At 45.6% G+C, this 26,434-nt stretch overlaps 1 protein-coding gene across 1 annotated transcript in view; it reads left to right on the forward strand.

Annotated features, from left to right (window-relative positions):
- Positions 1-26,434, forward strand: part of CLTC (clathrin heavy chain) — a 79,515-nt gene that overhangs the window by 20,301 nt on the left and 32,780 nt on the right. The window contains exons 2-9 of the mRNA XM_084823320.1: positions 9,842-10,049; positions 14,056-14,324; positions 15,985-16,146; positions 17,278-17,391; positions 18,307-18,480; positions 21,227-21,424; positions 23,121-23,321; positions 24,871-25,023. Coding sequence (XP_084679446.1) covers positions 9,842-10,049; positions 14,056-14,324; positions 15,985-16,146; positions 17,278-17,391; positions 18,307-18,480; positions 21,227-21,424; positions 23,121-23,321; positions 24,871-25,023 — 1,479 coding nt within the window. The remainder of the gene's footprint in view (positions 1-9,841; positions 10,050-14,055; positions 14,325-15,984; positions 16,147-17,277; positions 17,392-18,306; positions 18,481-21,226; positions 21,425-23,120; positions 23,322-24,870; positions 25,024-26,434) is intronic.

Raw genomic sequence — 26,434 nt, forward strand, 5'->3', positions numbered from 1 at the left:
CTTTCATGCTTTTATCATAGCTGCATGACATAACTCTGCAGCAGTTAAGGAAGAGAAATGCAGTGTGGCACACCCTGTCTTTATCAGAGGGTACAAGGAAGGACACAACAGAATTGGGAAGGTGGAGCCCTTTAACAAGGCACATGAAATGCCACTGATAATAAGGTAGGGCGCACAATGGATTCACACCCTCTGATGTTCCATGTGTCTTCCACAGAAGCGGTTCTTCAGTCTTCTCTTTTCAAGACTGAAGCTTACGGGTGGAATAGAAAAACTTTCACTTCTGAGGAGAAATGACTGGCTCCTGTAAAACATTAGCTTCCAGTCTTTGCCCCCTTATCTGGTCGTCATGAATGAATCATTCTTCCTTGGTAGTTGGCGTACTACCCTATTACACAAATGAGGAATTGAAAGTGCATGGAAGTCAGGAAGAGCTCAGCAGAAAAAGAGTTCCTTCAAACAGGAGTTGTGGTTGGAGGCTCTTGTGCTGGCTAAACACTACAGCCCCCTTCCCCAACCTGGCACCCTCCAGATGTGTTGGATTACAACTCCCATCTGCCCCAGCCAGTAGGCTCAGTGGCCTGGCTGGCTGAAGGATGATGGGTCTTGTAGTCTGACACCACTGGAGGGTGCCAACTTGGGGCAGGCTGTGCTACAGCCTCTATCACTCTTGTAGCCTGTTCTTCCTTCTCCGAGGCGGTCATGATGACCTACAGGACTGGACATCCTGTGGCCCTCCAGATGAAGTTGGACTTCGGCTTCCATCATCCCTGGCCATTGGCCATGCTGGCTGGGCCTGATGGGAGTTGGGCATCTAACAACATCTGGAGAGCCACAGGTTCCCCATCCCTGCTAAGAGCTGGTGTGGTGGCTGAGGCTGAGCTACGAATGGGGAAGTCCTTGATTTGGATCTAAACTCCACCATGAACTCGCCATGTGGCTTTGGCGAAGTGTACTCTCTTGGGCTCAGTCTCCCCTCCCTTCCTCTATATTCGGGGGATAAAAATTGTGAAATGCCTTATGTTATTGTTGTAAGGATTGTGCACATGAACAACCGAAAGCGCTGTATTAATGTTAAATATTTTTATTTGCCTGTATCCTCACAACGACCCTGAGCTTAGGGTCACCCAGTGAGCTTCACAGCTGAGCAGCAATTCAAATCCAAGTCTCTCCATTATAAACTGCAATGTTGTGACTTAAACATAGCATTTTCAAATGAAATGTGACTGTGTGTGTGGCCCATGCCACTTGAGCCTTCTTAAAGTTTCCTGCAGCAATCACAGAAGTCAAATCAAAACAGGAAAATGTGGTTTGCTTAGTAATTGCTGCTTCAATGGTTTTGCTTGATTTCCACCTCTACGTTAAGAATGGCTGGTTGTATTAACTTGGTCTCTTCTCCATCGAGATTGAAAGGGCTACAACAACCACACTGGCTTGCTTACATAGCACTGTTGCTGCTTGTGTAGTGGTTTTGGGGCAGTGGTTTTCAAGCGTTCTACCTTCAGGGAACAGTTTCCACATCATCTTGTTTGCTGGCGAACTGTTGCACATTGCAGAGGATTCTGTGACTGTGTTTAGGACAGGGGTGTTGGAACCTCTTTCAGCCCGAGGGCCGAATTCCATTTTGGCCCACATTTTATTGGTGGGTGGGGCTGAAGAGGAAGAGGCAGGGCTGAATACAAAAGGGGTGGGGCCAAAAAATTTGAGAAATAAAAGTATATTTTAGTTTAAAGCTCTTACTGCCAGTAACTAAGCCCAAGGAGAGGCATTTCAACCTTTTAAAAGGGAGAAAAAAGTGCACAAAACCCAGGAAACCACCAAATGATTGGTTGGGGGGAAGGGGGTGGGACCAGGGGAAGGGGGTGTGGCCGTCTGGGAAACCCCAGGAGGGCCAGGTTCCCCCTCCAGGCGTGAGGTTCCCCATCCTGAGTTTAGGGTGTACTGTTGGTTCATATGACGGGAAAACCTATTCTGTCCATTGTTCAGTTCCTGTCTTTACACTTAAGTTCCAGCTGTTACAGAGGAGACTTAATTCTGTCATTGAAATAACATCGGTTCAGTAATGCCACCCTGCCTGGATCAGGAGGCCTCCTGGAACTTGCCATGTACTCTCCCAGCTTCTGTGGTCTATTACACCATGTGAATAGTGCCCACAATCATATTGTGGCTTGTTACACTGCTGGGAAAGACTGAAGGCAAAAGAAGAAGGGGACGGCAGAGGATGACATGGCTAGATAGCATCACTGATGCAATGAATATGGACTTGAGCACGCTCCGGGAGAGAGCGCAGGACAGGAAGGCCTGGCGTGCTCTGGTCCACGGGGTCACGAAGAGTCGGACACGACTGAACAACAACAACAAATGCTTCCAAAATATCTGGAGGGCACCAGGTTGGAGAAAGCTGTCTTAAAGCAACAAACTGACTTTAGATTTGTGGAGAGTGCTAAAAAAAATACTTATTTTTCAGATTTCCCCCAAATTTCAATTTTTAACCCCGCCCCCCGAAAAAACTGGTTTTTTGACACAGCCTCAAAATTTCTGGGAGTTTTACATCTTTACTCCTGACCAATGTGTTGATCACATGCCCACTTTTACAGCCAAACTTTCCTTGAAACCCATCCGTGTTGGCACCATGGGGGCCTAGCTCTTGTTTGCATGTTTTGGTCATATTTTTTTGTAGGGGGGAAAAGGCCATCTGTCCTCTTACAACCTTGGGAACTGGCACCTGGCAGAATTTATGAGTTGATGAACTGGCAGCTGGGGTTACAATCAAAACATCTGGAGGGATTTTCTACCCCTCATCTAGTGTATGGCATTGGGGCAATAGGGGTGTCAAGAAGTTGGAAAACATACCTCTGACTTTGTGCCGACCGCACTGGGTGCTGTAAACTTCTGGTCCCAGTTCAAAGTGCTGGTCTTACCCTTAAAAGCCCCAAGCAGGTTGGGACCAGGTGATTTGTAGGACTGCCTTCACTCATATAATCCTACCCGTACACTAATATCTATGCTGGGAGTTCTGCTTGAGAGCCCACCATTAAGATATAGAATCATAGAATAGTAGGGCTGGAAGGGGCCTACAAGGCCATCGAGTCCAACCCCCTGCTCACTGCAGGAATCCAAGTCAGAGCATCCCTGACAAATGGCTGTCCAGGCTCGTCTTGAAGGCCTCCAGTGTGGGAGAGCCCACCACCTCCCCAGGTAATATGTTCCATTGTCGTATTGCTCTTACAGTCAGGAAGTTTTTCCTGATGTTCAGCCGGAATCTGGCTACCTGTAACTTGAGCCCATTATTCCGTGTCCTGCGCTCTGGGATGATCAAGAAGAGATCCTGGCCTTCTTCTCTGTGACAACCTTTCAAGGACTTGAAGAGTGCTATCATATCTCCCCTCAGTCTTCTCTTCTCAAGGCTAAACATGCCCAGTTCTTTCCGTCTCTCTTCATAGGGCTTTGTTTCCAGTCCCCTTTGTTGCCCTCCTCTGAACCCTCTCCAGTTTGTCTGCATCCTTCCTAAAGTGCAGTGCCCAGAACTGGACACAGTACTCCAGATGAGGCCTAACCAGTGCTGAGTAGAGGGGAACTAGTACTTCCCGGGATTTGGAAGTTATGCTTCTATGAATGCAGCCCAAAATAGCATTTGCCTTTTTTGCAGCCACATCACATTGTTGGCTCATCTTCAGCTTGTGATCGACAACAATTCCAAGATCCTTCTCGCTTGTAGTGTGGTTGAGCCACGTATCCCCCATCTTGTAACTGTGCATTTGGTTCCTTTTTCCTAGGTGCAGAACTTGGCATTGATCCCTATTAAATGTCATTCTGTTGTTTTCTGCCCAGCGCTCCAGTCTATCCAGATCACTTTGAATTTTGTTTCTGTCTTCCAAAGTATTAGCTATCCCTCCCAATTTTGTGTCATCTGCAAATTTGATCAGCATTCCCTGCACCTCCTCCTCCAAGTCATTCATAAAAATGTTGAAGAGCACTGGGTCCAGGACTGAGCCCTGCGGTACCCCACTCGTTACCTCTCCCCAGTTTGAGAAGGTCCCATTGATAAGCACTCTTTGAGTCCGATTCTGTAGCCAACTGTGGATCCACCGGATCGTTGTTTCATCTAGCCCACTTCGAGCTAGTTTGCTCATCAGGATATCATGGGGCACTTTGTCGAAAGCTTTGCTGAAGTCGAGGTATATGATGTCTACAGCATTCCCACGGTCTACAAGGGAGGTTACTTGATCAAAAAATGAGATCAGATTTGTCTGGCAGGACTTGTTTTTGACAAATCCATGTTGGCTTCGAGTAATCCCGGCATTGTTGTCAAGGTGCTTCCAGATGGATTGCTTTATGATCTGCTCCAGAATTTTCCCAGGGATTGATGTCAGACTGACTGGTCTGTAGTTCCCAGGTTCCTCCTTTTTACCCTTTTTGAAGATAGGGACAACGTTAGCCCTCCTGCAGTCATCTGGCACTTCCCCGGTCCTCCATGATTTCTCAAAGAGAATAGACAGCAGTTCTGAGAGTTCTTCTGCCAGTTCCTTTATGACTCTAGGATGCAGTTCATCTGGCCCTGGAGATTTGAACTCATTCAAAGTAATGAGGTGTTCCTTGACCATATGCCTGTCAATCTCAAGCTGCAGTCCTGCCCCTTCAGCCTGTACTTCGCCTTTGCCAGGGGGGTCATAGACCCTCTTTTGGGAGAAAACTGAGCCAAAGTAGGAATTGAGCACCTCTGCCTTGTCTTTGTCATCTGTTATCGTTTTGCCATCCTTATTTAATAGCTGAACCACCATTTCTTTCCTCTGCCTTTTACTATGCACGTAGCTGAAGAAAGCCTTTTTGTTGTTTTTCGCATCCCTTGCTAACCTCAGCTCATTCTCAGCTTTAGCCTTCCTGACGCCATCCCTGCAATTCTGTGCTATCTGCCTGTACTCTTCCTTTGTTACTTGGCCTTCTTTCCACTTCCTATATGTGTCCTTTTTTGTTTTCAGGTCATCCCTAAGCATTTTGTGACGCCACATTGGCTTCTTCTGTTGTCTTCCACCTTTTCTTCTTGTTGGAATTGCTTGTGATTGTGCCTTGAGAATTTCCTTTTTTAAAAGCTCCCACCCATCTTGGACTCCTTTTCTCGCTAGCATCGCTTGCCATGGGACCTTACTGATCATTGTTCTAGTTTATTAAAATCAGCTTTCCTAAAATCCAGGGTACGCGTTTGACTACACTCGGCTTTTGCTTCTCTTAGAACCAAGAACTCAAGTGCAACGTGGTCGCTTTCCCCCAGAGTTCCTGTAACTGCTACTTTATCCACTAAGTCATCTCTGTTGGTTAGGATCAAGTCAATGATAGCCGATCCTCTAGTTCCTTCCTCTACTTTCTGTAGGAGGAAGTGATCCGCCACACAAGTCAGGAATTTCCTGGAGGGGCCATGTTTTGCAGAATTTGTCTCCCAACAAATATCGGGGAAATTGAAGTCCCCCATTACTACTACATCATGCTTCCTTAAAACATTGGCTATTTGCTTTTCAAAAGTTTCATCCTTGTCTTCTCCTTGATTGGGTGGCCGGTAGTAGACTCCGATCACCAGGTTCCTTTTATTCTTTGCTCCATTTATTTCAACCCAGATGCTCTCGATGGGGCTACCAAGCTCCTCCTCCTGTATTTCTGTGCAGAGATATGTATTTTTCACATACAGTGCAACCCCACCTCCCTTTCTGTTCCTCCTGTTCTTTTTGAACAAGTTATAGCCTTCAATTGCTGTATTCCAGTCATGAGAGTCATCCCACCAAGTCTCAGTTATACCTATCAAGTCATAATTTCCCTCTTGTATTAAGAGTTCAAGTTCGTTCTGTTTGTTTCCCATACTCTGGGCATTAGTATATAGACATCGAAGACCATGTGCTTCATAGTCTGGCTTTCTTCCTACATGTGTCTGAAGACTATTATTGGGCGCTATCAGAGCTGTTCTCTCCACTGCTGTGCATGCGCCTACGTCCATTGTTACCCCCAACATTACATCTCCCTTCCCCGTAGGATTCAGTTTAAAGCCCTCCTGATGAAGTTCTTCATGCTGTGGCCAAACACATTCTTCCCATCCTTTGTGAGGTGCAACCCCCCTAGCCAACAGCCCATCTTCCAGGAAGTATAGCCCGTGGTCCCAGAATCCAAATCTCTCTCGTCGGCACCACCTTCGTAGCCAGTCATTCACCCGGAGTATTTTTCGTTCCCTTTCTATCCCTCTTCTAACTACTGGAAGGATGGATGAGAAAACTATCTGGGCCCAAAGTTCTTGAGTTTCCTTCCCAAAGCTTCAAAGTCTGACGTGATCTCTTCGTAGCTGCGCTTGGTGGTATCATTTGTTCCCACATGGATGAGAAGAAAGGGATGCCTGTCAGTGGGCTTTATGAGTGCAGGCAACCTTTCAGTCACGTCTCTAATCTGTCCTCCCGGGAGACAACATACCTGGCGAGTCCATGGGTCTTCACGACATACTTGGGTCTCGATCCCACGCAGCAAGGAGTCTCCCGCTACTACCACTCTTCTCTTCTTCTTGTAGGCCTGGGTTTCATCGCCTCTGTTTGACTGACCTTCAGCCTCTTGCTCACTCTCATGCAGGTTCCCCTGTGATTCTTCCTCTGCAGGCTGTCCTCCAGTCTCATCCGCAAGTACCTGGAATCAGTTCCACAGCTCCACTGCTTCCACTGGTGCAGAGTGGCGTCTAGTTCTTCTTCTCCTAACTGTCACCCTTTTCCAAGGAGTATCTTCTATTCCATTTTTCTTCACCTCAGCATTTCCCACTGCCTCATCTTGCTGTTGCTCTTCAAGCTTCTGGTCTGCCCTTTGCTGCTGTAGTTCCCCCATTCTGTCCAAGAACTCTTCGTGTTCTCTTATTCCCCGGAGGGTCGACAGTCGCCGCTCCAGTCCACTTACTTTTTCCTCCAGCAGCGTGATCAACTTGCACTTGTTGCAGGTGTAGGCCATGTTGTTCTCAGGCAAGAAAACAAACATTGCACACACCTTGCAGGTCACCACCACTGGAGAGTCTTGTCCTTCCATAGCCTCTTTTCCCTTTTATATGTTAGGTTGGCATCCACAAGAGACAGAGCCTTTTTGGCGGTGGCCCCAATGCTGCAGAACTGCCTTCCTGTTGATGTCCAGCTAGCCTCTTCTGCACAGGTGTTTTGGCTAGCCATAAAAATCTTTCAATTTAAAGCTGCCTTCAGTTGAATTTGTAATTGGCTTGTATGTTGAAACAAGCTTTGCAAAGATTTTTGAATGCTTTCTACTGTGGCTGTTATGTCTTCTATCTGGCCCTACTCTCTGTACACTGCTTTGTGATAGTGTAGCCCTGAGAAGTGGTTAAAATGATGCCCTTGCACTATAAAAATCTCTTAACCCAGTCCAGTGCGTCTTTACTTAAAAGTAACCCACCAGTGTATTCTTTCAGGACTCTTCCTCCTCCTGCTAATTATGCATTGGATTGCAGCCTTATCTGCAGACATTAGTGGGGTGCTGGCCAGACCTGTTGGTCTTCATTGGCCCAATTTGGACGCAACAGCAGCAAATTGTGGGTTAATTAACCCATGATTTGCCACCATTACATGCAAACCAGGTCATTGTCTCTCCCTGTGTGGACTGGGAATCTGCCCTAGGGTGCACCAAATCCTCTCTTAAGGGCTTCCCATTGCAAGGGGAGATCAGTACTAGATTTCTGTCCCAACCAATTAATTGTGTGTGAGTGTGTGTGTGTGTGTGTGTGTGTGTTTGGGAGGAGAATGCTGCCCTGAAGAGATCTGATTTAGAGATCTGTTGCTCTGGGATTGGAGAGCTGAAGGGTAGCACATTCTGGCCTCATCCATTGGCCAGAGGACCAAGGGCCACTGAGAGGCTACCCCCTGCCTCCTAGGAAGAACATGGCGGTGGGGAGACTAATCTGGCCCCAGCCGTCAGCCAGAGAAGGAGCTGCTGCATGGATCTTGTTTCTCCCTTTCCTGCTGGAAAGGATACCTGTTAGAACTTAGACCAACTTGGCCCCATCCATTGCTTCAGTGCTTGCTTTCCTCTTCCCTCCCTTTTCCTTTTGTAACGTGTCTATTAGTTTGTGAGCCTGCAGGTAGGGACTATTTTAACTTTTGGTATCTGTACAGCACTTAAATTTTATGTGCTTTATAACTGCCAAGTAATAATTATTTAGCATGATTGACTTGGGAGTAAATAAAACAGAACAAAAAAGTGCACTTTAAATGTTCGGACAGATTCAAAAGATTATTTGGAAATTATTAGTTTATGAATATTTAAGATATGACAATAGCTTATACTTCCTTGAATTATTTAGATCTTTAAACAAATGAAGGTGCTGAGAAGTTAACATACTAATTTCAGCATAAATAAATGTACTTTGTAGGGATAGTTGGCTAAAAAAAAGTTACAACTTTGGTTTTAGATTTGAATAGTGTTATGCCCATCCCAGTTGCCCATTTTGACTTGTATTGTGTTTGCTCATAATGTTACTAATGTTTATGAAACAATGCATTTCTAAATGGAACATTTTCTACCCCACATCATAGATCCCGCCCTTCCTCCAAGGAACATGGGCTAGTACATGAGGTTCTCCCCCCACCTCTACTTTTATCCTTGCAAAAGCCCTGTGAGATAGGTTCAGCTGAGAATATGATGGGCCCAAGGTTACCCAGTGAGCTTCATGGCTGAATGATTTGTGGTCTAGTTTCTCTAGGCCTAGTCCAGAGGTGTAGAATCTCAGGCATGGGGGTGAAATCTGGCCCACCTGGGGTTCCAGTCCAGCCCTCCGGGCATCCCTGGATGGCTTCACCCCTTTTCCCCTGACCACCTCTCGTTTGGTGGTTTCCCCGGTTTTGTGCAGCTTTTCCCCCCATTCTGAAAGGTTGAAATGCCTCTCCTAAGGCAGTATGAGCTTTAAGCTAAAATAGGCTGATATAGTTTTTGTATTTTTGGCCCTGCCTCTTTTGCCTTCTGGAATGTGGCCCTCACAAGCTTCTCTGAAGCAGAATTAAATCCTTGACTTGAAAGAGATTCCACATTTCTGGCCTAGTCTGACACCTGCCATTAAACTACACTTGTTCTCACCACACTAGTATTGGGCAAGCACCTGTTGATTAATGTTGCACTCGCCTTCTTTAGTGGCTTTTCGGTTTGGAAGTCTCATCACCAGACTGTCATTTTTGGATGTGTGTAGGATTTTGTATACAAAGGGGTTAGGAAATAGTACCATATGCTTTAATAGTACATTGTGAGTTTCCTTGATATTTTAGGCCCTGATGGTCAGGTGATGGTAGTTTCAGTCAAAATTATCTGGAGGGCGCTACATTGGGGAAGGTTTGTGGTGTTGAAGAAATTGTATTGCTGGCATACCTGCATAGTCAGCAATTGAGGTAGTGATGGAAGACACTTTGAAAGAACCAGTGGAAGATTTGCATAATGACATGGACAATTGGTTGTCATGGGTGTCGTGTGTGTGTGTGTGTGTGTGTGTGTGTGAGAGAGAGAGAGAGAGAGAGAGAGAGAGAGAGAGAGATTCTGAATGTTGGCTAAAAGGCAAATTCTATGCATGTTTAGACAGAAAAATTCTTACAACTCCCAGTGTTCCCTGGCCAACGTGGCTGCCTGGGGAATGCTGGGAGTTGTAGGACTTTTTTCTGTCTAAACATGCATAGCATTGTGCCCTAAAGTGCTTGCAAGAACAAGAAGGGAATACAAGATGAAGTTGCTTGTGAATCTCTTAATTCCAAAGCCTTGTTGATAGTAGCTGATGATGTGACTCAACCATCATAAGAGGGACATGAACCGTTGAATGACTTTGAACTCGTGTGTCTTCCAGCTCCAGAACCTGGGCATTAACCCGGCCAACATTGGCTTCAGCACTCTGACCATGGAGTCTGACAAATTCATTTGCATACGGGAGAAGGTTGGGGAGCAGGCCCAGGTGGTCATTATCGACATGAATGACCCCAGCAACCCCATTCGCCGTCCAATTTCAGCTGACAGCGCTATCATGAACCCTGCCAGCAAGGTCATTGCCCTAAAAGGTATGGAACATCTCTTTCAGTGCATCTCAAATATTTCTGGATCAAAGTTTAGTTTTTTAGGGTGCATTTGTGGTTTTAAAAGTGTGCCGATTCACCCTCCTTCTTTCTCTCCAAAACTGCCTACAGCTGCTACAGCAACAATTGTCATTACTCATCCACCCCACCCCATATGACTATAAAAAACTATGGCTTGTCCAGAATATGCAATGATAATTGCTTGCAAATTAATAGGGCTGATTAGTTAGTAACATCCTTGATGACTTTTGTTAACACAAGCTTGCCTTTTAACAGGAGCGAGCAACATGCAGCCCTTGCCACCCCCTTTGTCCCCCACAATCCACACAAAAAAGAAAAATTGCAGGTTGACTCTGAAATGACTGCTACAGAGGCTTCCTAAAGAGAACTTGTGTTTTTTGAAAGCCTCTGTAGCACTTTATTGCTGAATTTTGATGGCAAACCGCTGAGTTTTTAAATGTTTTGCCACTGCCAAATTTCATTGGCATGGCAGCAAGAGTACGGCCCATGGGTAGAAAACTGGCCCCAGTACCGCCCAAAGATGCCCACCTCTGCCTTATAGTATGGCTTCTAGGACACCAGCAAAAGCTGTTTTAATGTCAACAGAGCTTGTGTTTGTGTCTAAAGCAGTTGAAGAAGACTTTAGGAGAGCTAGAAGAATAAGCAAATGGAGATCAGGGAAAAGGAGGTGAACATATTTTAAGATAGCACCTACCCGAAGGAACCAAAATGGCTCTGTGGGTGCTCATTCCATCAATCCGTTCATTGTTTTGTAGAGTGTAATCATGCTGGTTTAGTTCTCTCACTGCCTGTAATAAAGTAGCTTTCTGAAACAGTCAATTTGTCCTTCAGATATCTCTATCACAGGGGTTGGGAACACACAGCCCATGGGATGTTAAAATCCTCAGTGTCCCAGCTTACATTGTAAAGGGAGGCATCTGTTCTCATGCTGGCTGGCCGGCTGACCCACCATTGGCTGCCAAAGATGCTTGAACATGAGCTGGCAAAAATGCTACAGGAGTGCAGTTGAGAGACAAGTAGGAGCCCAGGTCCGTTGTGCAGCGGGGTCATTTCATGCATCCCGTGGAGACAAATGTGTATTGGTTTAGCCAAATATCCCAGACAAGTGTACACACACTTGCATTCAAACTCTACATTTTTAGCTTTACCTTAAATGTGCACCTTAAAAAAATGAGTTGCAAGTGGCCATTAATGTGTGGATCATGTCCTATTCCTTTTTTAAATGCAACTATGCTATCTCCTTTGAAATGTTCAGAACAAACACACGTAACACTTTCTGCAAAACAGTGACACACCAGCTGCCTTGATCTTTTGTGCAAATTAGTTATGGCCTTTTAGCACTTAACTTCCAATGGGGTGCAGGAATTTCCCACCCTTGTTCTGTGCCCCATCTCTCCTGATACGCACAGCTCTGTAAGGATATGGCAGAACATTGTATGCCTATTATGCAGCAGATTGGCCTGTAAGTCACAGCACAAGTCCCAACTTGAGTCTTTCTCTGTAACGGATGCAAACTGTCTAGTCACCTTTGCCCAAATGTTCAAACTGGTTTTTTTCTTCAAAGCATTGCTCATCTGCCTTTACTAAAGCCAAGACGTTGCTACGTTTCCTTCTTGGTGGAGAAACTTAAGTTCTCAACTGTCTTGTTACAATAGCTTCCTCTTTTTTCTTTCTTTCTTTCTGATGGCTTTAATGTTGTATCACTATTTTGTCACACTTTCTAATGCTTTCTTGTGTATGCAGATGGTGAGTTACCTCCATTTCAGATTGTATTTGTGTTTGTCCTGTTTTATTAAAAGAGAATGCGAAAGACTTACCAGCTTAAAGGCTTAATGGGGCACATCGCTGAATAATTAAGGTGGAGGAGTAGACCAGGACCTATATTATGCTGCGGCCATGGAGCCTCATTCTCAAAGCTCCTCTTAAAAAGAGAGAGGCAAAAGACTGGTCTTGATTGCTAGGACCTGCTTGGATATGCATCAAGCTTTTTATAAACAGGATTGAGACTCTTACAATTTCATATCTGGCTGTATTTTCTGCTTTTCATGTCCTCTGTAAATAGTGTGGGGCAGAAATGATGCCAGAGTCTGGCTTTCAAGTAGAAAATGTGCCTTGGATTACTACCACCTCGAAATCCAAGGGTACATACTGAAAGGAATAGCAGCTGAAGTAGTCTTGGGTTTTTCCTTCATCCCTGCCCCTCTCCCTTTTGAGAGCAGGTCTAACTTGTTACTGGAAAGTGACCATCAGAATAGCAGAGGCTACTGACCATTGGTGGGGCTGATGATAGCTTAGCCTTTAACCCCGAAACTTAGTTCCTAATAGCTTTGGAAGTCTGACCTGCATAGCTTCTGTGCTTTGTGTTCCCTTTGGAGTAAAGATTGTGCAAACATGTTGGGCTAGTAATGTCCTTGGAAGTACTTGTAGCTTTTGTCTCCCCCCAGCTTCTTAACCAGAATTTTTTTTTCTGATATGTTTGCTTCTAATCTCCTTATGCCTACACCCTTGCCTCTCTTCCACTAGTTGTTCTGAGAAATGGGAGGTAGGCCGTCTTGAGAAGCATGGAACAGTTGCTGGGAGGTCTCTTCCTGGTATTTGTCATGACTGAACCAGGGACTAAAACGCCAAGTCAGCCTCTTTTTTTGGTCAACGCTGGATAGTAGGCTGTTGGACAGCCTTCTGCAACCTGGCATCTTCCAGATGTGTTGGACTACAACTCCCATAATCCCCAGCCAGCTATGGGGGATTGTGGGAGTTGTCGTCCAACTGATATGCTCCTTCCAGGGGTTAGCACTAGAGGGAAATGGATCAGTGGTCTTTCCTTACATTCCGTGGCTTGCTGTGTGGCCCTGTTTCTTCTCTCTTGTTGCCATCCATGCCCGGCTCAGAACAACTGGGATCAGGCAACCTGCCTGCCATGATTTCCATCTTAAACCTTGGGTAGGCTTGGACTATATCCTTGGCATTGAAACATTTTTCCAAAGCTGGGATGAGAACCGTAAGGAAGAAATTCCATAGTGTACTGCTTATTAGCACTTGATCACATCTGTATCCTGCGTTTCCTCCAAGGAGCTCAGGGCAGTTACATGGGGTTCTCATTTTATTCTTGAAGTAGCTCTCTTAGGCAGAGAGGAGGTATCATGCTAAACCCATCCAGTGAGCTTAATGGCCTAGCAGGGATCCAAACCCAGATCACCCCAATCCAGGTCCCAACACGCATCAGATGCACCACACTGATTTCCTTGTGGTAAGGATATCAGAGGTCGTGGCATGCTCCACTTGGATATGTGAATATTCACTCTTTTTCCTCCTGTGACCTGAAGCACTCCTCTCCCCTCCCCCCTGCCCCAAGCCTGCCTGGTTGTCATTGTCTCCTCTCCTCACCCACTGTGTATAGTGCACGTTGAGTCTGCAGTATGCAACAGCTAAACTTTGTTAAGGGTTCTGGTTTGTTTGAAACCATGCTACCGACTGACCTAACAAAGTGTCCGCTTTGTGACTTACTGTTTCCTATTCTCTTGTGGAAACTGTCTTGTGTTTCTCCTGTACTAGTACTAGATGCGGACATAAACGTGTGTGTAGCACTGCCATTGTATGCCTTGGTGTACTTCTTCCCATGTGAGAAGTAAAATCGGCTGCTTGGGTTGAGGATGAGTAACCGAGCATGAGTGTCGAACATCTCAACTTCGTCATGAACAAAAACTATGTCTGCAATACCTGGCTGTCAAGCCATAACCAATTTAACAATTGGTAGAACTTGCATTGAGTAGTAGATGTGGTTTTAGAAATGTATTGGTGTCTGGTTTAAAAAGCCTGTTGGCCACTGGAAATTTTTACATCCAAATACAATGCATGACAACTTTTCCTTGGGGTTAGGTGGTATGTGCAGACATTTTAAGCAATCATAGCCTTTCAGATAACTGTGCTTTACTAATCACTGTGGCTAATTGATCTGTAATCATACCTTCAGCTGGGAAGACCCTTCAGATCTTTAATATCGAAATGAAGAGCAAAATGAAGGCCCATACAATGACAGATGATGTCACCTTTTGGAAGTGGATTTCTCTGAACACGGTTGCGCTTGTCACAGACAATGCTGTGTACCACTGGAGCATGGAAGGAGAGTCTCAACCAGTCAAGATGTTTGATCGCCATTCTAGTCTTGCAGGCTGCCAGATCATCAACTATCGTACAGATGCCAAGCAGAAATGGCTGCTTTTGACTGGTATATCTGCGCAGGTAATGCTTTGTTGTAAGCTGATGGCTCCAGATAAATCTGAACAGTAATTTACTTAAAACTAGCTTCTGTGGTAAGTGGCATGAATAAAACTGTTAGTTTCCCATTGACCTCTACCCTGGCAGGAATAGGCTGTCATTCTCCCCAACTTACTATTTGGGAATAGAATTGGACACTGATAGGTAAAAGAACTATTGAGTATTGTGGCAAAACTAGGAATCTTACGTTTGAGGCCAGTATATTCTGTGGAACAGTGGCATGTTTTGGCCACGACACGCATAAACTTGCTCTCTTGGCACTATGCTAGCCAAGACTCAGAATTTAATGTCTAACAAGACTAACACTACTAAACTTCACTCCAAAGGCTTTCCAGCAAAAATAACAAAATTTCTACCACGAGCAGCATTTCACTGGAGCCAGTGAGACAGGAGCATACCTGCACAGGTGTGTTCTGGTTCAAAGGCTTTTTGCCGTTGCCTTGAAACATTGCCTCATGTGCCATCGATTAAATCATAATATATTTTAGTGCTGCTCAGCTGAAATCTAGCACTCTGTGAATAAAGCAACACTGAGCCTTTTCCTTTTTCTTAAGACTTTGCTTCAAGGCCTGAAGAAAGGGGATTTTTGGAGAGAGAGACTCTTGCAGGATTGTTGCACATGGAGTGTGTATGTAGGGGGAGGTGCACAAGAATTGTGGCACAGGCACAGAAACTGGCAGAGCTAAAATGCCAGACTCCATTTATTTATTACGTTTTAAGTAACACCTTTTCTAAATACACCCTTTCTGCCAAAGCTCCCAGGGCAATTGACAGTTTAAAAGAATGGCTTACATTTAACACTCAAGACACAAAAATAAAAGGGGAAGAGAAAACAAAGCAAAGCAAGCAACCAGCTCTTCTCCTACTGTTAAGTAATGACCAAGTAGTGTGGTCACTGCAGGAGACCATTCTGAGTGGGATGGAGCCAATGGCAGCTTTTCTCATCTAGACCAGCAGCTTCACAGTCTCTTGTCAAGAGTGGGCTAGGGAGACTTAACGTTAAGTAAGATGACAGGCAACCTGTTGCAAAGTAAAGAGGTGTATTCAGCAAAAGGTCATCCCACTGGGCATTTGGACTGGGCTCTAGCCCAGTTTTATCTAACGCGATGCCCTCCAGGAGCATGCCGAGGGAACATCAGGTACACCCCCCCTCGGAAACTAGAGGCAAAGCAGGGTCATTCCACCAGCCCTGCTGAAAATCCACATGATTTTTTTCCGTTTCTGTCCCCATCTTCTTTTCCCTGTGTGTCATGTCTTTTTTAAATTGCAAGGCTGCGGGCAGGGACTTTCTTGTTTACTGATTGATTGGAAGCTGCTCTGAGAGCTTTTGGGGGTGTGGGTGGGTGGGGTGTGGCATAAAACTATTTTAAATAAATACTTTGTGTTGGGTTGCAACTTGCTTGCTGGGGGATGCTGGGAGTTGTAGTCCAACACATCTGGAGGGCACCAGACTGGGGAAGGCTGGGCTAGCCCTTTGCAAACGAACAACTCAAAACTGCCTGTTTAAAGTCTTTGCCTAAGCTTGCATAAATGGCCTGCTTGCATGTTGAAGCCCATTAAATGAAGTTTGTGGTTGTTGTAAAACAGTTGACGAGCTCTGTTCTTTTTTCTTTTCCTTACAAAGCAAAACCGTGTAGTAGGAGCCATGCAACTTTATTCGGTTGATAGGAAAGTGTCCCAGCCCATCGAGGGCCATGCTGCTAGCTTTGCGCAGTTCAAGATGGAAGGCAATGTGGAAGAATCTACTCTCTTCTGTTTTGCAGTGAGAGGACAAGCTGGAGGCAAGGTAAGCCTGTACCTCTCATCCCATCTTGCACAGGGGAGGGGAGGACCTTTGCCCCGGGGCTTTCTTCTGTACAGATTTAGTTGTGGCACTTGAAAACTTCAGAGTCAACTTGCTATCCTTTCTCCACTTCTGCAGCCATTATAAACTGCTGTGACACTCCACTGAATACCTCATGTGTACTGTATGAATGAGGAACTTGCTGTCCAGAGGGCTTTTGATTAAGAGACGGAGTGGAGATATGGGGTGCTGAGGCTGGGATATAAGAAGCCTGCTTGGAAGTGGCAAAAGTTAGAGCAGAGGGGGCTGCACACAGGCCCCACGTGGTCCCCTGTCTCCTGTGGCCACCACAATTTGTGCCAAATGGCTACAGAGCCTTGAGGACAAATTTAGCTTGTTTTTAAGCTACATTTGTCCTTTTTAAGGATCCAGAGCGGCAGGAGGAGTGTGGTCTGGCAAAGGGGGTGGGTTGGAGTGCCCACTCCTAAACTAGACTGTGGTATGGAAATGTATTTAGAACTGCAAAACCCCACAAGTTTAACTTGGATTATTAGAGTTAGGCAGGCAGGGAGGTCTTGCTCAAACATAGCACAACAATGGAAGTGGTTGAAACAATTCTGGAACAGTCAACACATAATGATCGGTAAGCCATTTTTGTTGGTATAAGGAAGGGAGAACGTTGGTGTAAGTTGCCTGTTTAGTATGTTTGTTGAAGATCTCTCTTTTCCCTTGGAAAATTTTATTTTAAAAATCAATAAAAATGTTCAAAGGGAAGAATCCTTTTTCGTAGGTCAGGGAAAGGGGAGGCTGTAGTGATTCAGCAGAACATGTCTGGAGCAGGTAGGCTTTCAGAGGAGACCATGTCCTGGTGGCCTGCTGTAACATCACCTTTCCTTGCCTGACTTTGCATGATGCAGTGGCCAGTCCAGTGTAAGCAGTACTATAGCCTGGTCCTTTTCAAGTAGTGGGTGGTGTCTCTTAATTTGATTAAGCAACAACCTTGCACAGCTGTATGCTAATGAGTATTTATGCCCACCTTGGCTGCTATCTTGTAAGTTCAGCTTGAATGGAGGTGAGTGCATTCCTTCCTGAGGAAGCTAAAGATTTAATCCAATCTTGTCTCTTCCTATACAGTTGCATATCATTGAAGTTGGCACACCACCCACAGGAAACCAGCCATTCCCCAAGAAAGCCGTAGATGTCTTCTTCCCACCTGAAGCACAGAATGATTTCCCGGTAGCAATGCAGGTATAGCATGTTTATCAAGTCTTACTCTTAGTATCTTTGCATGGTGGTGGTTGTGGAAACACTTTGAATTCAGGAGGGTTTAAATCAATCATTTCAAAATGCTAAAGAATGACCAAGCTTAATATTGACCACTTTCAAGTCTTTGGTTTAATGTTGTAAGCTGCATTTAATTGCTGCTTAGCCTTCCCTTTTATAGAGCAAAAGTTCAGGTACTTTTGGTTTGTAGAAGTACATGGAAGGCAGCAGCTGGTTATTTAGCAAAGCTTGCCCTGCATTTCGGCTCTTGGGCAATTCCAACTCAAGCTGTGTTTTAAAAATAAATTTAAAAAAACTGTATTTCTGATCCACTAGGGCTGTGCATGTGCTGTGATTTGGTGGGAGTGCTATGTGGCAGAACAGAGGAACAGAGTTTGATATACTGAGAACCTTGGCTTTCATTTAAAAAAAATATATTTCTAGCCCATATGGCTGCAAAGAAGCACTTACACCAGCCTCCCGCAACCTGATGCCCTCCAGATATCATTGCTGGCTGGGAATGATGGGAGTTGCAGTCCAATACATCTGGAGGGCACCAGGTTGTAGGAGGCTGAAAACTGTATGTGGACAGTGCCTGCTAAAACCCCAGGAACCACAAGGTGGTTGAATACAATTTCTAGTAGTTAGGTATAGTGCAGTAGCTCCTTGGCTCTCTGTGAGTAGCAGGAGACTTAAGTTTTATGCAAAACAGGATGTCACGCTAACTTGTTCGGCTTGTATTATATATACATGCAATATCCAACTTTCCTTGGCACATACTTTTAGACTGTGCTACAACTAAAACCTTGTTGCCTGGGCGTAGTTGGTACAGCTGCTCAAAACATAACTGCGGAGATCTGAAGGATGGCCTGAGTTCCGTTTCCACTCTTTCTCCTACAGATCAGTGAAAAGCATGATGTGGTCTTCTTGATCACGAAATACGGTTACATTCATCTATATGACCTCGAAACGGGCACTTGTATCTACATGAACAGAATCAGCGGGGAGACCATCTTTGTCACAGCGCCCCATGAAGCCACGGCAGGAATCATCGGAGTGAACAGAAAAGGACAAGTAATGAGATCTTATTCTTTTGGGGTGGAGGGGCTTAAGTTGCCATATGAGCTTTAATTCTGGGATTACTATGGGGTTGTGCATGTCATGACTACCCAGGGCTTGTTTAAACCCTGGGTAGTCATGAACGAGTTAAACATCCCATGAGTTGTTGTGACATGTGAACCAGATCACATTCTTGAAATTTCTTTAAAATAGCGAAGAGTCTTGTGGCACCTTAAAGACGTATTTATTCCAGCATAAAGCTTAGACCAGAATAAATTTGTTAGCCTTCAGTGTGCCACTAGGGGTTTGTTTTTGCTGCAACGGACTTAACACAACTACCCTCTGGAAACTGAATTTTCTCGAGTGTCTCGTTCTCATGTAGAGTTCTCTGAATGTGATTCTGCATTCAAAACTCGGCTTGCTGCCCCGTCCGTAAAGCAGGTCAGAAGCGTTTCGTGCGAGGACTAGTAGGTGAAGTTCAGCTAAAGCTGTCTGAGCCTTCTCTTGGCAATGTTTAACGCTGCTGACCTTGGAAGATCTTTCCAAAACAGGTGGTATTTGCTTTGGGTTCATTACATGATGTGAAGTGTGGAATGCCACGTTTTAGCCAGGAATTTGAGCTTCCAAGTCTGTTATTCACTGGGGCTTGGAGCTTGACACAGAGAGTATCATGGATCTAGACCAATCTTCCCCCAATCTGATGCTCTCAGATGTTTTGGGTGGCAACTCTTGGCTTCCCTGAGCATTGGACAAACTGGCTGGGGCACATGGGAGTTGAAGTCCGAAACATCTGGACCGTAGGAATATGGTGCTCTTTGTGTCCAGTTCTGGCTTGGGTGTGTGTGTGTGTGTGTGTGTGTACTTATTAATCACCATATATAATTGGCACTTTCGTCAGTATTGTGCATGTGGTTAACACATAATTGGTCCTGAATGAGTGCAGCCTGACACAAGAGTAAGGGGTAGCCTGTTAAGTGATCTTGGGTATGGGTCCAACAGCAAGCTCTCCTTGTGCTGCTTTGCTGTTACTGCTGAAATTCCTCCCAGATTAAACTGATCCTCTCTCAAATAGCTAACATCCCTCCCCTCAGATTGTGTTAATCTGCTGCTAAGCTGCCATGGCTACAAAAAAGCCTCTCCTGGCAGCTGGTTGCACAGTCTAGGACACGTTAGCTTTGTGACATCCTTTGGGTATGAAAACCTGAGCTACGTAGGAAGCTGCCTTAGAGTAGCTCAGGCCGCTGTCTTTCTAGCCCAACATTGCTCACCGGGGCTGGCAGCAACTCTCCGGGCTCTCAGGCAGAGAGAAAGATCTTTCCCATCGTCTGCTAACTGATGATATTTAACTGGGCATGCCAGGGATTGAGCCGGGAACCTCTTGCGTGCAAAGCAGGCTCCCTACCACTGAGCTATGGCCCCAGTAGAGTTGGGTGTGGGAAATCATTAGTCTCTTAAGGCACAATCCTGTGCATGTAGCTCAGAACATATAGCATCTGTTTCCTATGTTATGGGCGGTGGGGGGGGGACTTCAATGCGCAGGAGACTCTTCCAAAGCTGTTCAATAGGGTTCTGCTGTTCAGTCATCTACTGAAGTGTGTCTGAGCCCTGGTATTAAGGGCCTGTCCAAACTGTACCTTGGTAAAAATAGATCCTGAGCTCCTTTTTTTATGGCAGAAGGATCTGAGAACAGGCTTCGTTCCACAAGGGAAATGCCATCACTGAAGAGGCCCTGATCTACCTCCACTTCTCTCAAGTTCTGTCAAAGAGGATGTGAAGCAAAGCCCCAGGTCAACCTTCCCCAAGGTGGTGCCCTCCAGATGTGTTGGACGGCAACTCCAGCACTTGTGGAGTTGAGTTGTTGTGTGGGAATGCTGGGACCTAGTGTCCAACACTTCTGGAGGGCACCACCTTGGGGAGGGCGGGACTCTTCCCTCTCAAACCTGTCTCCTTGTTCTGCTGCCATGAAGGCTAAAAAAAGCTCTCCATTTGAATTTTTCTAAGATTCACACTTAAGGCTTATGGCAAGTGCCTCACCAGATGGCAGAATATTTACGAAATGTGCTTTAGAGGCTCTGTGAATGTGTATCCCCTTCTGGGACTGGGTCAGTGGGGGTCAATTACAGTCTCTTTCCAGGGGCAGCATGGTGAACACCATGGCTCTGCGAACACTCTAGCCCACAGAGCACGCTACTTGCATGTTTTCGAGACTCTTGAGTAATATGCACATCTGACCTGAATGTGCAGGGCATCCATCTGGGATGCAAATGCCCCTTGGTAAGCAGAGTAAAAGCACGCCCAAACCGAGTGCACAAACCGAGTGCGCAAACCGGGAAGATTTTATTTGAGCAGGGGTTGGCAATTTCCCGCCTTGACTCCAGAGTGCTATAGCTCAAGAAACATATACTGGGTCAGACCCTTGGGCCAGCAAGTCCAGTATTGCTGACACTGACTGGCAGCAGTGGCTTTCCATGGTTTCAGGCAGGAGCTTTTCCAGCCCTACCTGGAGAACCTGGAGATTGAACCTGGGACTTTCTGCACGCAAACAAAGCACGTGCTCAACTATCGAGCTACGGCCTGTCCCTCAGTCTGAGTCTTGAGGAATTTGCCATTTCCCTCTACCCACCTTACTTTGTGTATCTTTTAGAATAGTTCTAAAGCTTTGTTGTTGCTTTCTTCACAAGGCATCATAGTGGATAGTTCTCAGCTTCCATATGTCACCTCTCCACAGAACACTGTTATCTTGCCTCCTCTCCCAACTCAGGTACTGTCAGTGTGTGTCGAGGAAGAGAACATCATTCCTTACATCACCAATGTGCTGCAGAACCCTGACTTGGCACTGCGAATGGCTGTTCGTAACAACCTTGCTGGCGCCGAAGAGCTCTTTGCCCGGAAATTCAATGCGCTTTTTGCCCAAGGCAGCTACTCTGATGCGGCGAAAGTGGCAGCAAATGCCCCAAAGGTATGGGAAACAGCAAAGTGATCCAAACTCTGCTGTGTCTTGAGTGCAGATTCCCTCCCTGGGGTGTGATGCTGCTGCTGTTTCTGCTCACAGCGTGCTCGTTTCTGTCTGACTTGTTTTCCCAGCGCTGCTGCATTAGGTAGCAACACAGGTTTACTCTGGGCTGTCACTTGGAAGCCCTAGATAATTTGGACCGAGGGTGATAGACTAATCGCTTGGTTAGGCACCAGTGATTAGCAGTTGCACCCATTCTTCTTGCTCTTGTGGCTAAATGTGTGCAATTGAATGAAGCTGCAAAAGGGTCCCTTTTCCCCCTTCTTGTCATGTTCTTGTGGTCCAAATACTGGGGTGCTGTCCTTCATCCACTAGATTTTTTTTTTTAAAGATTAAGCTAGGCTGGTGATGGTGTGATAAAAGAACCCCCAGTCCTTTTCTGTCTGGAAGCACCCCCAGTGCCCTCATGTCTATCTAGCACCCTGTTGCCAAAATAATCTCTCCTGTCATGTGATGTCCTTCAAATTACTCCACTGGTTTTCTGTTTGCTCCCGGATCCAGTGTAAGCTTTGTTCTTACCGTCAAAGTGCTCTCCTCTCTTATATCATGATATATCCCCGCCCGTGATTTTTTGCTCCTCCTACTCTATCCTCCAGTGTTCAAAGGCCTTCTGTTTCCTCAAAAGATTCTGTGCAATCTCTCTTGCGGCCCCATATGCTTGGAACTACTTCTGATTTAAAAACAAAACAAAACACAGTAGGATGCCATCTTGCCCTTCTTTCAAATCCATTCCCCAAAGCCACCTTTTCTGTAAAGCCTTTGGTACGATCCATTAATCTCTGTGCCTGTCTGTAACTGAGCCTGTTGCAAAGCCTAACCATTTGTAGCTGAAACAGCCGCATAATTTCCTCCCTGTTTCTCCTTGGGCTGCTCACCTGCCCTCTTGTACTGCGCAAAGCCCCATGTGCACAAATGGCATTCCAAAAATTAATACTTGATCTTTATCTAATTGGGTGGGCAATCATTATGGAACTGTAGTCTGTTGAGAGCTGGTCCTCTCGTTTTGTAGTACAAAACTGAATGCCCTGTTGGGGAGCTGCAGCTGCTAGGTAACATGAATCCTATGTGTTCTGTAGCAGCTCACGATTTCTAGAGTATGTGCTCATTTTTATATTCAGTAAGTATCATGGCAGAACATTTCCCATTTTTACAATTTTTTAAAAAGGCACCAGCTACAACAGAAATTCCATAAATGATCTTATGAATGACTCCTCACACCAGTGGGGCTTGTGGGCACCAGTGCACCCCAGGGCACTTTTCTTGGTGCCTGTCAAGGTGCCCACTAAAACAAACAAGCACATTTTCTTACTGGCAGTTGGGATTGCTGTGAAATAAAGTTTCTGTTTCTGCTGAAAATACTGGGTTCAAAGGAATTTAGTGTGTTGGGGCTCAGGCCCCACCTCTGCCTTATACTCAGTCTTTTGGGCAGGTTACTTGTTCTTTGCCACACCTCCCAAGGCAGCCATTTTGTGGTGGTGACCAGGACAGTTTCTGAAATTGCCAAATGGGTCCAAAAAAATTTGCCTACCCCTGACCTAATCAGTTTGGAAGCAGTGAGTCACCAGGCTCTTGGTGAGCTGACTCCTTTGGCTTGAGCCCCAAAGGACAGGTGATGTATTTTATCCCTCTCTCCTCCTCAAAGGGAATATTGCGCACCCCAGACACCATCCGTCGCTTCCAGAGTGTCCCAGCGCAGCCAGGTCAGACCTCTCCCTTGCTGCAGTATTTCGGCATCCTGCTAGACCAAGGTCAGCTGAACAAGTACGAATCTTTAGAACTGTGCCGGCCAGTGCTCCAGCAAGGACGCAAGCAGCTCCTGGAGAAATGGTTAAAGGAAGACAAGGTAAAGCATGTTTGTTTGTTTAAAAAGGGGTGTGTGTGCATGGCTAGCTGGGCTCCTTTGAAAGGGTATGACTTAGTGGTTACCAGTAGCAAAAGTTGGTCCATTCTGCGCATCGCGTCCAAATAGCCACAGTCTGTGTCTCAGCAAATGTGGGTGTTTCAGTTGGCCCTCTTAGGTGGTTGTTGCTTTGGAACTGAGCTACTCTGATCTATGCCATGGCAAATGTGAAATTAAAGGTGCCACCTCCCATAAGGCAACGTCTTGGCTGCAGTTCATTGACTATAGAAGGTGCTGTTCTCATTGTAGGCATACTTGGGCCAGTGCAGCATACTGGAGTTGTTTCCATCTCTTTCTCACCAGTATCTTCTGGATCGTTTGTCAGAACTGTTCTCTCCCCCACTCCACCCCACTTAGCTGCCAGTGCTTCTGTCTCTGGCGCAAGCTGAAATATGTATTGTGCTTTTAAAAAATGCCAAGAATTCTGTATCATCTCATGAATTGTGGAAGTTAAGCATAGCAAAGATCTGTGCAGAAAGAAATTGTGCAAATTGATTGCTTCTGCCTAGCTTGGTACTAGGAAAGGGCAAAGAAACTATGCATGGCACTGAAGACCTATCCTCTGATCCCTAAAAATCACTATTCATCAGCTCGTTTGGCTTCTGAAATCCCTTCAGGCATTGCCTACACATTCCCAAGCATCTGTACATCTGAGAGCTAAGAACTTTTAAGGCTTTTTTTTAAAAAGCAAACTGAGATACTAAGGAAGTTGAATTTGGTTGCTAATTTAAATTTTATTTAACCTTTTTAGGCCACCTTCATGGGTTTAAGGATGTAGGGTGAACATCCTTACATCCTGTATGCCTACTGCCCTGGTTGTAAATACCTCATTTGCACCTTGAATGTGGGCAAAGTTTCTCCCTCCCTAGTGAATGCTGTAGCCTATGTCTTAAAACAGTGGTTTTCAGGCTTTTCCCAGGAAGCTTTTTTTGGCGGGGGGATGGGGGCTTATCATGGATTCCTTGGAGAACAACAGTAATGCCAGGCAAGCTTTTCTGAAAGGCAGCTTGCCCTCTACTCACTATCTTCCACTGTGAGGTGAAGCTACGGGAGGGTTTGGGGATGTGTGCTAGGCTGTGCCCTTGGCCTGGTCCTTCCTCAATGTCAGTGTAATGTACACATTTAAGAATATGTCTCAAAATACTTTGAATGGGTAGGGGTTCCATAGCAGAGAGGGTAGGACACACACAAAATGCCACATACCACATCTGATGCTACACTGTGGAAGCTTCCTTCTTTGTTTCCATCTTTGTTTCCTTCCTTCTTTCTTTTATTATGTATGAAATTTATTACCAGCGTTTCATTATAAAATAATTCCAAAGTGGGATGTTTCACAGGCAGCACCTAAACTGGCTGGCAGGAGTGTGTGTATGTGGAAAAGAGTTGATGTTTTCTTTCTCCAACTGCACCGTCTTGCATATTTAGTAGCCTGGGTCATTTTGCTTATCAAGTGCTTTTTTTAATGATTTCTTAAATGTTTGTGTTAAAACAGTTGGAATGCTCTGAAGAACTGGGAGACCTAGTGAAATCTGTGGACCCAACACTGGCTCTGAGTGTCTATCTGAGGGCGAACGTTCCCAACAAAGTCATCCAGTGCTTCGCTGAAACAGGACAAGTTCAGAAGATCGTGCTGTATGCAAAGAAGGTGACTGGTTGCTCCGAAACCTGAGTTGTTGGGGCTAATGTTGCTCATCCAAGTAGGTCGGGAGCATTATTTAAGGCTCTGGGCAAATGGCTGTTTTGTTTGCTCAGTGGACAGAGTCCCTACCTTGAACTACAGCTTACACGATTAATTTTAATGTGCATCCTCTACAAAACTCACAGGGAACATAGGAAGCTTGCTTTAGAGTCAGACCATGGGTCCTTCTAGCCTAGTATTTTTGGGCTAGACTCAGACTCTGACTGAGAGCAACGGCTCTCCAGGGTTTCAGGCAGGAATCTTTTCCAGCCCTACCCGGAGATGCTGGGGATTGAACCTTGGACCATCTGCATGCAAAGCAGGGCCTCTCCAACTGAGCCACGGCCTCTCCCAACTCACTAATAACATTGCCCTGTCAGTAGCCAGCTTCACTGTATGTGGCATAGCTGTTGAGTATTGAGAAGGGTGGGTTTATTGCAGGAATCATGGGGCCACAGCCTTCCCATCACCTTGACCTTGCTCCCTCGGTGGTTGAGCGGATAGGGCTTACCTGATGCTGCAGGGTAGGTGGGAGTTGGGGGAGATAACTAGAGAAGTTTCCCAAGTGTCCTTGAGTGTGACAATGGCCTCTGGAGGTCTTTCTCCCATTCCCACCAGAGCTGAGGTGAACGCTCACCTTGGATAGGGCTGCTTTGGTGGCAGTGCCCCTCAAGGCCAGCCCTACCCAGCCAGGTGCCCTCAAGATGTTTGTGACTACAACTCCCAGCACTCCTGACCATTGGCCATGCTGCCTGGGGCTGGTGGGAGCTGAAGTCCGCAATATCCACAACTGCTTACTTTCTCATATCTATATTTAAAATGTCTAGGCCACTTTTCCTCTTGGAAACAATATACAAAACATGTCTTGCAAAGGAACAAAACAATACACAAACAGCAGTTGGAACAATAAGGCCTTAAAAAATTAAACAGGATCAATAAAACGGATATAAAAACCAGTAAGGCAGGAACTGTACTTGGCAAATACAAAAAAGCAAATACAAAAAAGCAGTAGTACATCCAGAATCTTGAAGGCTGGTCCTGAGAGAAACTTCTCTGTGACGAGCCTCTTCTAAAAGATTAATTGGGGTAGCTTTTCAAGTGTACAGCCGAGAATATGACCTCTTAGGCTGGAAAACCTCAGGGCTGTCTTCAGTCTGGGCGATCAAGCCTTTTCCAAAGCTCATGAAACAGGGCTTTCTCAGTGGTGACCCCACACCTTTAGAACTTGCTCCCCAGGGAGATGTGTGTTTTTAAGCCAGCAGTAATGAGGCCAAACACAACAACAACAACAACAACAACCTGAAGACACATTTATTCTAGTCTGTATTTGGTGCTTAAAAATCATTAGCTGTCCCTGGGCACTGTGTGTGTGTGTGTG

This window comes from Heloderma suspectum, chromosome 16, assembly GCF_057233095.1.
Source record: "Heloderma suspectum isolate Gila_16-S chromosome 16, 16-S_ref, whole genome shotgun sequence".
NCBI lineage: Eukaryota > Metazoa > Chordata > Lepidosauria > Squamata > Helodermatidae > Heloderma > Heloderma suspectum.